The sequence below is a fragment of the Mesitornis unicolor genome, unplaced genomic scaffold (genome assembly GCF_000695765.1).
Source record: "Mesitornis unicolor isolate BGI_N332 unplaced genomic scaffold, ASM69576v1 scaffold44090, whole genome shotgun sequence".
NCBI classification, from domain to species: Eukaryota; Metazoa; Chordata; class Aves; order Mesitornithiformes; family Mesitornithidae; genus Mesitornis; species Mesitornis unicolor.
Window position 1 is genome coordinate 10209 of NW_010157097.1, and position 11020 is coordinate 21228.

Sequence of the window (11020 nt, forward strand, 5' to 3'; positions counted from 1 at the left end):
TAACAGAACCAATACTGACCCCTCTGAAATTCACACATTATATAGTAAATATATCTGAAGATAAGTCAGATGATGGTTGCCTGATCATGAAGAAATAAAAAGAAACAAGCTGACATAAGAGTTCTTCCTCAGACTTAAGGACGTTCAGGGCATGGAACTCCTATTTATGTTGTCCTGTAGATTTTACAAGACTTAATTCTTGCATGTTCTTTTACCCTCACAAAGCTGAGGGTAATTCAGCTTTGAACAGCTTTGCTTGCAGTGACTGTCTTTTTCATAAAGGAAATCTGTGAATTCCCCCCTCCCCATAGATTCTCACACATTCACACAGACCGTCTAGAAAGGTAAGACACTTTATTGAATTTGTTGATAAATTAAGAAAGGACTATGAACCAGACTTATGAGTCACAGGTGCTTGTAAACAGACATCAATTCCTTCCAACAGAAAGCCTGACTCCATGTGCTCAGCCAGAAGTCACTTCCCCCAGCGTTGCTCACAGGCTGCATAGTGATGGAGGGCAGAAAAAAAGTCTTCATAGCTGATGTTCAGGTGGGAAGGCAAAGAACTGAGAAATCAAGTTAGAAAAGTTAATGTATGCTACTATAAACATCACACAATTAATATGGCCAGTTGGGAGTATCACTACTGAAAGCAAGCTATTGTCTGAGTAACCTTGTGAAGCTGTACTCACTGTTGTTACTCAATTAAACTAGCTCTTAATACCTTATTATGCTCTAAATCAATGCCTACACATTAGAGAACATCAGGCACTTCAAATCAGTGATAAAGCTGGAGAAGCACAAGTCTGCCCAGGCATTCAAGTGCCCTATAAATGCTCTCAAATTTAAGAAATATAGCAACTCTAGTCAGTTCAGTTACTGCCAAAATTGGAAAGTAATCCAGAGGCACAATCATCTTACATTTATCCTGTTTTCCTATATCCTTAGTTTTCCTGATTGAAACCTGTAAGCCAATCAAAATCCATATAAGGAACACTGACAGAACTGGGACTGAGCCACTAAGACTTATCAGTGACAGAAGTTGTTCCTTAAAGCTGAGCGAAGTCTGTTGTTGCCTAATCATGGCTGAAGAAGCAACAATGAATGTTTGACAGGTTTCATTTAACAATGTTTAAGTACCCTCAAATCAATCCCCAGACATCTTTGTTTAGGCAGATATCCTCTTACGGCTATTTCTATAAAGTAAGTCACAAAGACTTGTTTAGTTAGATATTATTCCAACCTGCTTCACTGTATTTATAGGCAACTTACATGATCTCTGTCAGTCTGATGTGCCACGGAAGGAATCCTAATGTGCTGTCCACAGGACCAAACTTCAAGACTAAATCAGGATCAGGAAATCCATTTGTACCTGTAACAACAAGTTAAACTAGGTTTTATCAATTTCACCAGATTTGTTTTAATTCTAAACCCCAAGGGATCTGCTTTTTCATTAAACACATTTTTTTATAAATGAAGTGAAGCTCCTGAGGACAAGTTAACTATTAAAAGCCCAAGAAGACAGACTGGTCTTGAGCCACCTGAACAGGACCAACTGAGCAAAAGCTTAGGCAGCCACTGCAGACCCGGCTGGACTGTTATCTGTGTGTCAGGTAGTTTTCAAAGACATAGTAAGGAAGCAATAAGAACAGTCACATTGCTTTGAATAACAGCAAACCTTAATACTGCTGCTCAAATTCACTTGTTCTAGTTCTGTCTTGGCAAACTTTATTTTAGTAGTTTAGAACATGCTGTACCATACCTACTACAGTCCTAACTCACCTAATGTGGAGTTGCAGTCAAGTAGACTAAAAGGACTATTAACAAAAAAACTTAAGGAGGTTCCACTGAAGAACAAATTGATATCACAGACCATCAAGAAAACACTCTGTCAGATGATTTGTCTCTCTCAGTATGGAGCTGGACAGAATTTGAAAAACAACTTTTACTATGAAATTTCAGACAAACTGTGGCAGGTGATATCCTTCTGGTTAGATGAGCGAGGAAGAACAGGGCAGTATTTCCCCCCTTCCCCCGCTGTTACTAAGTGGACAGCATGACCCATCCCAGGGCAGGACTAGGTAACTGAGAGACTTCACTAGGTGCCCACATTCTTACTACTCATACTTTAAACCCCAGCCACTGTCATTCCAGTAGTGAGAGCATTCTACTGGTCTTCCAAGGTTGAAGACAATCAGGGGCCAAACTACACTGGTTCCCTTCCATAGACTGACCCAAGCAGTTATACTCTTCTTCATGCACCTACCTAGGTCATCTGGAAAGCATTACAGCAGTCATAACCCTACTTTGCTGTAATGTTGCAATTGGTCATGATTATTGCATGCTATTTCTTGTTACTCTTTCCATTATCCACTAATTCTACAAGCTAACTGCACTCATGCTTATGCTGCATGACATCTATCTTTAGCTGATACAAGTTTAATACCACTTATTTGCTCTGAACTTCAGATGTTATTTCTAAAATCTTTTATCACGCTTTTAAAAAAAACGAAACCCCAAACCCGTCAATAAACTTTTACAAGTACATCTAGTTGTAGTGGAACTTAACTTTGGGAATGCCAGAACAGGAAACTATGGTCCTATCATATTTTGCTCCACCCAGGTTTTGAAACTGAAGCTGGAAATTTAAAAACGTTCACATCCTACCTCTCCACTGAATCATCACAATAGTAAACCTTTTACCAGAAGTAAAGAAGCTATTTTCCCAAGCAAGTGCATTTCTAAGGAAGGATGAAGTATTTAGATATGAGTGGCTTGTGCCACAGTCCAAATCTTATCTCAAAGTTAAGAAAAAATTATGAAGCAGAAGCCACATGTGTTCAGAAGCTGGCATGTTAGTATGAAAGAGCTTTACAGGGAAGCAGTGAATACTTAGAAGTGGGGACTCTGGAGGAAGTGGACAGCTTTACTCATCAGCTGATTCAGTAGCTGAGTACTCCTCAGCTGGCCAGTTCAGCAGCAGGATCTTCAATACTGCAGTGGCTTTTCAAACAGGAAAAGACCTTCAGAGAGCCCAGTTAATGCTAATATTTCCTTCTGGTTCCTATCTGAAGGAAAATGAAAATGTACACTGTAGTATTACTGTCAGAACAGCCTATTCAAAACACAGTACTGTGCTTTCCACTCTGCATCCATTTCTCTACCTAAATGTATCAACACTACAGATACCTTACATGTGGTAACTTCCTCAGAGCTGCTAGAGTTACAGCACTCTTCAACTTTAGCACACACAGGATAGAAGGATTTGGGAGCAAACTAAGAAAAAAAAGTCAAAAGATTCTCTAGGTCAGGAGTTCCAAGGGGAACGTGACGAAATTTGCAGCGTTGACAATACTACCCTTCTCCATATAGATTTTATAGGGCAACTTGAACAGCCTTAATTGATAGTTATGTTCTTTACTGGGAAGGCAGACGGCAAGTAGAGACAATATTATAATGCAGCCAGCACCTACATTTCTGAAACAAGCTGGTTAGCTGAGACATTGCTCAGGAGAAAGCACTCTTACACCGAAGAAAATTCAAGCTTAAAGAATTAGAGCCTGACTGGATTAAGAACCAGAAGAGCAACATGACAAGCTAGAACCATACCATTTTAGGTCTAGACTTCAGTAACTGCATCCTAAATATGAACAGAAAGTTAGAAAACTACATTATCAGGTATTTAAATCAAAGTGTTATAAAACAGAAACTCGCAGAAGTTACCATGAACACAAGCCCTAAAAATATAGCTACTCAAGTACTGCTTTTCAGAACTAACTCTCAGCTTGGATCAGTAACTCACAGATGTTTACATTCAATACCTTTCCATTAAGGATGCACAGAAACTAAATTAGCCTACAACTAAAATGAGTAGTTTCATAAGCTGCTGCTAAGTAAGTCATGAAAGAATAATTTTTCACCTCCAACTGTCTTAAACATTTAAATCAGGCAAATTAATAATCAGGACTAGTTATAGATACTATCCTTCGTTATTAGCCACATAGATTAAGCAGACTGCTTTCAAAGTTTACAGTTTTGACAGAGTAAAAATCTAGCAGATTTCTCTTCCTGTGCTCAAGCTGGCATGCATTACTCTAACAATAAATCTGCTCTATTAAAGACTGGACCTAATATTTTTAACATATCCAGACACTTTAGTACACAGACAAAAGATCATGAAGCTCCAGTTAAATATCACTGGCAAATACATTGTGGGTTGTTGTTGTGGGTATCAACTACCACCAGTTCTTCACAAAATGAGTGACAGTTTTAAAGAAGCAATTCTTAATTTCATTAAATTATATTTCCTTAAATATACCTTTGGGGTATAACAGGATAGATGTCTAAGTTACTTCTTCAGGTGTCTTATTTAATAAGTTTAATAATTCCTTTACAGTGAGAAACTATTATGCAGCATGCTGACTGTAGGGATAGAATTCAGTTTGAAATTAAGATTAAAGCGTCCAAACTGCCCAGGCAATCAGTCTGCAGAGCAATTCAGTAGACTACCCATTTGGGGGGGGAAAAAAAAAAAAAAATCATTCTCCAAAGACCAATTAATAGGAGCCACAATGATGTGCCTGCAGACACATAAGATGAAGTGTGCAATCTGAAACCTGAACCCTGCCAAGCTAATTACAGCTGTAATTAACATGCATGGATCACCTAGGAAAACTGGGCAACTATTACAGCTCCACAGCACTCCTGGGGAACTGGAAGTTTGTTCTAAACTACCCCTCCCAGATGTGAGATTAGGGCACTCCTGCCCTTTTCATAGCTATTGCATGTAGCCATGCACCTCAGTGCAGAGTCAGTCATCTGCATGAATTAGTAATGGAGATAACTAAGATAGTGTGGGTTGTACAGCAGCAAAAGATTAGCAAGTGCTCTATCATTTGCACTCAGGGTAGTAGTTCGGCAGCAGGAACAGCTTTAATTGCTGTAACTGGACCTTGAAAAGACACACTACCCATACCCAGGTTTGCAGTACACTAACCTGCAAGAAGTTAACCTAAGTTATTATAGTGAGTTTCAGGTGCTCCCAGCAGTACTTTTTTCAGAAAGCTATTTCAGAACATGCTACAGAGGTTGTAAACTCTGAAAAGCCGAGACTCTCCAATTTAGCTTAAGGTTTACTTTTCCTGCTTAAAGAAAAAGCTCAAAACAGGGTAAACCAGTAGGAAACTTTTAGCAGAAGCCTGAAAGCAATAATCATAACTTACCCTGACAGACTAAGCATCAAGATGTGTATGTTGTAAGCAATAAATATACTAGAAACCAAATCCATTATGAATCAAGTACTCTTTCCTCTCTCCGCCATAGATGAAGTCATACTTACTACTTAATAGGTTGTCTAACACATTCACATCCAGGTCTGTGTATGTTCTTTGCTGCTGTGCTACCAGCTGACAAAAGTTCTGAGCAGCTTTTACTATGTCTGCTTTTCCATCTTCTGGCGACAGCACCTTCAATGTAGATTGGCAATTTAAAACTGAAAGTACAAAACACAGTTTAAAAGCAACAGCAATATAGTTGTTTGGAATGTGCTTTAGATATTCACAGGATATGACTGAAAGTAACTTGTAGCTTATTTCATATAATATGAGTCATAGATATACCTCATCCACCTCTTACAGTAGTGGGTAAGAGTCTTCTGGATTTGCTGTATTACTAAAATGCAAGTTTAAGGCAACTACTTTAAGGAGTCTTATGAAAAGTGTTTTAATTAACGTAAGTCTTGAAATATAGAGTCTTCCAGGGAATTTGCATTGGTTCTTACATTGTCAGGCAAAGCAGCGAGAGAAAGGTGCCCAGATAGTAACTCTGGGGTGGTAAGCAATGCAGAACAACTTGCAGTTCATGGAAAGGGGGGCAAGAAAAAAAAGATCTAATTACTACCCTAAAAGGGGAAGGTGTTTTAACAAATACTGTGGACATTCATGTGACACAGTGATTAAGCTGGGGCCCTCCCTGAATATGATCTCAGGATCTTCCAGCAGCACTTCAGAACTGATACAAGAGTTACAATATGGATCTAAGATTGCTACATGGAAGCTAGGAACCACATCATATCATCAGAATTCACCTACTATCTGTAATTATGTCTGTGACTGAAGGGAACATTGCACAACAATCTTATTGTCTACACTACTGAGTTCTCACACTATGTGACTTGCATTGTTGTCGGTTCTGATAAGGCACCTCAGAGGTAAACTTACCAAGGAAGCTGAAGGCTACAGATAGTGTACTCAACCCAACTTGAAGTAACTGCATCAGATACTAGTGTCTGGACACATTAGACTTACACAGAAATTACAATAGTTATAAACAGACACTTACTTAAAGATAACATTTCTTAAAACTGCAGCACTTGACTGCAAAGGACCACAGCATACAGTCAGAATACTCAGAAGAACACCTAAAACACCTCAGTCTATCCAAAGCCATCATAATGAAAATAGCTGTTCCTTCATATTATTTGATCTGTCATGTCCTATGTTAAAGAATATTTCTGTAACAGTATTCACAAATGTAAAACATTTCATTTTGCTTCTCAGATGAAGCAAAAAACCTGCAGTTTATAATATTAAACTGGATAGATGTCAGCTTGTTCAGTTCAAAGTATGAAGCATCTGATATGACTGTGAAGCCTTCTAAGTAAGAACAAAAAATTTTAAAGAGAACAGAAAACACCTCTGCTTTTCATAGTTTCAAGCACAAAAGGTTCCTAAATGTTTCTTAAATGTACCCTTTCAGCCAGCAAGTCTGAGCAGCCTTTCAGTAGTTCATTTGGTCTGGACATATCCTGATTTAGGTGAGTGCAGCTAAGTATGCTACAGTTTAAAATATTAACAGCCTGTCTACCCCATTTTCTGCTGTTATTTCAGTATTCCCAGGAATGAGACATAACACGAAACTCAGATGTTTACATGTAAATGCTAGCACCTTAGCATAAGTTGCTTATAAGGCAAGTTTATGCTACAACATTGTACTTTATACTGAAAAACTGGCACAAAGGATCTTGCCATCCTATCAGCTCATGTAGGGGAAGCAAAACTCAGCCAGCAGTATCTTAAATGCAGTTAAGTGTACTACAGCTTATAAAGTGTAGTCTTTTCTTAAGTCTTTAAACTACGTAATATGACTGTCTTAAAATGTAAGGGCTTTTGTTTCTGTGTTGTATTTTTTAATGAGACCTATTTAAACATTATGAGTTGCAGTTAAGAGAGCTATAAGTATTAGCCTATTCCTCCAAGGCAAAGGCTTGCATTAGTAAGTACATGCTTATGATTTATTATATTTTGAACAAACTTCTAGCATTCGTGTTATTCAGCATACATACATGAATATTTACAGCATACAATATTGAATAAGAAACATTAACCTTGAAACATTCCTGTTTTCCACTTCTACTACATGCAAAAGCTGCTGTGACAGGTAGGTTGTTTGTTTTTTAAACTTACACCCTTACACTGCCATGAAAACCAGCAGTTTTGCTCTTTCCCCTCTTCCTCCCCACTCTGAGGTTTAAGTTTGGAAGGCTAGAAGTGCACGCATTGTTAACTTGACATCAGTTCCCTTACACTTAGTCCAGTGCTTTTTCAACTCTCCTAGCAAAAGGATTCATCTCACTGTAACAGTGGGGAGCTGAGCTACAATGATGCATTAACAGGTCATGGCACAACAGTCAGGCTAAAGGGAATATCAGACTACCCAGTAATGATCACTAGGGGAAGGAGAGAGAGCAATGCTTCACTATTAGTTAAGGACAAACAAGCACAATTAAAGGTTAATACTAGCCCAGGAAGGTTGCATGTGTTCTGATAATCAGTGCTGAATGAAGGAAAAGGTCACTGTACACATGAATGTGTTTAAGTAAAAGCAAGAGTTATAATTTATATACAGCTGTTTAGAGACATACCAATCTGCCCTCACAATTCATCTTACCTTGATCAGCTTTGTCTTGATTTGCAAATTCCACTGTGTACTTGGAGCAATCTAGTCCCAAGAGTTCTTGCTGCTGTTTTAAAATTTCATCCATCAATCTTGAATTATTCCTCTTGAAAATACCTTTAAAAAAAAAAAAGGTTGCATGTCAGCCAACTCCTATAAAGGATGTTACAAAATAAACCTGACACTAAGCAGGTGGTCAGTACTGGTTTCAAACTGGAGTTTACAAGTACGGTAAGAATCCAAAGCAAATGCCACTGCACATGACTAATCTCAGTGACCTTGGAAAGACAACTTATGTGCTTTTGTTCCTCTTTCACTCAGCCTTGTTTAAGCAGCAAACTGCAATTGCATAAGAGAGAGTTTCAGATTTACTTCATTGTCCTTATTATGCTCACAATACTTTGAAACAGCAACACCCCACCAGCACAGGACTGCCAAGTTCAATTAATACCAAGTTTCTTTAATGCCCGTGCTTGCTGTAGCCTTGCAGTTTAAGTCTGCTACCACTTGCTACCACTTCCTACCACCCCACTAAGGCTGCAGGCCAACAAGGCAAGACACCACAAAGCAAGAGCCAGAAGACTAAACCAGCAGATCAGGACACAACTGTCCACTCTCATGCCATGACCAATGCTATAGATTTCCAAATAAGAGGGTTTTGTAAGCTGTATATTCCAGTGAGTTCATGCAGCCCCAAAGGCCTTTCTGTACTTACATGTTTATGGTAGACACATTTTGAGTGCAGGAGATTATAAAAACTTGCTTAACCAAGCATATTTGGGTTCCTGTTCTAAAATAAATTCTAGCGCTTGGGAGACACAACACAACTATTTCTAATTAAAAGCCACAGTAAAAATTAAGTGTTACAGTCTAAATATTTACAATGCAGAAGTGTGGCTAGCCATACTTACTTAGGAACTGATAATGTTTTTATCACATTGCATTCAGTGGTTGTTACCAAGAGCCCAAGTTTCATTCAGAAACCCTATGCTAAGCACTTCTGTTGACCAGTCTAAAAATGTCCACACAATTTTACAAGAAACAATGAACTTGTATCCAATTTTATGATTAAGCTTATGATTCAGCATCTCAACCTGATTCTGGGATTAGAAACTATTACAAACAGTAGTTTCCACATCTGTTGTGGTCAAACAGCATATAAGCATTGGGTTAAGATGACAATATATTAGGACTTAGCTTGAAACATGAAGCTGTAAAACATATTCATTTAATATGCTAGCCTTTAGGCCTAGTGAGTTAGTGTTTTTTATACAGGCTTCGTTAGATGTTTTAATAGGTGGTAAAGCATCTAGTTCTCTTCCCATCCTGGGCACTTCCTAAAAAAAAGTATACTCCATTACACAAGTGTTGGTGATGCTTATAACTGATTTCATGTGTTGGCAGAGAAGCACATCTCAGAAAGGCAGTAACCTTGATAGAAAAAAGCATTAGAATACTTTCATTACGTCTCAACTAAATTGTTATACCTTGTGGTCCTGCTTCCCAGTGTATATTCATGCATATTAGAAATTGAGAATGCTGTTTTGAATAATACTGTTTGATACAACTCTGCTTGGATAAGTCTGTTTTGTGCTAGAGTTAGCACTGCCTTCCTTACACTGAAGATCAGCAGCAGTGCAGCTACTGCATTTGTTAATCTCACATCATCTTCAAGCAATATCTGTACAAGGTTGCATGTGCCTCACCTCTAAGAGTCACTTGATTTCCATCCACTTATCAAGATGTGGGGAAAAAAAAAATCATTCCATATTCAGAAAAAGAGCTGGCCTAATTAGGAAATGCTCCCAATGTGAGTGACAGCTGCTCTCTTCCTCCTCTTCCTCTCCATCCAACACTAATGATATCAATTCTTTTCTCATGAAAAGTTGTCTCCTATTTCTGCCAAAGACCAGAATAACAGTTTTAAGAATCTCCACTCCAGCTCTAAATTAAACGAAGACATTAAGGATAACAGGTAAGAGATCAGACTAACGTGCTTACTGCTCAGCAAAAAGGGACACCAGATAAAGGACTTGGTCCAGCTCTGAAGGTCCTTAATATACACATGGGATACTGAAGATGTGCTATGTGTTCTTCAGGTTTATCCTAGTATCACCAGCATTTCCCTTACACTCTCATTTATCTCATCCAGCTCCTCAGTTGTTCAAATCTGGGTCCTGTGCTGCTCTTGGAATAGCAGTTCAACATAAACTGGAAGCTATTGTGGTTGTACTGTATAGTTGTGATGTGTCTTTCTGGGAAAGACCTCCACACCTGAATTCCAGATGATCCACCAATATTTACACATCTGCAGTTTTCCTGCAGAGAAGGTCCTGAAGCACATCAGAAGGCAGTAAACATCCAAACTAACAGATATCTTCATTTTGAAACAATAGCATTTGGGAACTCTACTTCTTCAGTGTTTTGACTCCCACTTGATGCACAAAGGACTTTTTCTTATGAATGCATGTGATGGCAAATACAGTCCTGTCAGAGGCAAAGTACACAGGCCAAATTCACATTTTACTTCAAAAAATAGCTTACGTGGTTGTGGCTCAGGCGTATACTCCCTTCCCTTACAGTATCTCAAAACCCCATTTATCTACAATGTTTGTGTTTTAAAACTTTGAAAATATATCCAAGTTAGTTCTGTAAGATACTGTTGCTAATTCATACATGATAAATATAGTAAACAAGAGTGCATAAGTACACCAACTCACTAATGAAATTCAACCGTTCCTAGGCAGCGAGACTTAAGTCTTGATTTAATGCTACCTTCCCATTTTGTTCAGTCTTCTACATACGTTGAAAGCAAATCTATAATGATTTTAACATTATAGAAAGTTAATCCTTGACAAGAGGTCAAATAAATTTTAGCAATACAACAGCTGTTTGTTGCTAAGTGGGGAAAATTTCAGCTTTACTACTGGTTCTAATATGGAACACAGACATTAAATTGTCACTCTTATTTCTCATTAGAAATAATTTTTTTTTGAAAAGCATAAACAACTTTCTTCAGTCAGAACTCTGGAGTCTTTGCAAGCTGGTGCAAATGTGTATATTCCAG

General features: G+C 38.2%; 1 protein-coding gene across 1 annotated transcript; it reads right to left on the minus strand.

Annotated features, from left to right (window-relative positions):
* Positions 1-335: 335 nt before the first annotated feature.
* On the minus strand, positions 336-8069 carry NUS1 (nuclear undecaprenyl pyrophosphate synthase 1 homolog (S. cerevisiae)). Its single transcript, XM_010178730.1, has 4 exons — positions 7948-8069; positions 5339-5491; positions 1273-1372; positions 336-566 (listed from the first exon to the last, which is right to left on the minus strand). Exons 1-4 carry the CDS (start codon positions 8039-8041, stop codon positions 476-478), a joined length of 438 nt encoding a protein of 145 aa, XP_010177032.1. The 5' UTR covers positions 8042-8069; the 3' UTR covers positions 336-475.
* Positions 8070-11020: the final 2951 nt, after the last annotated feature.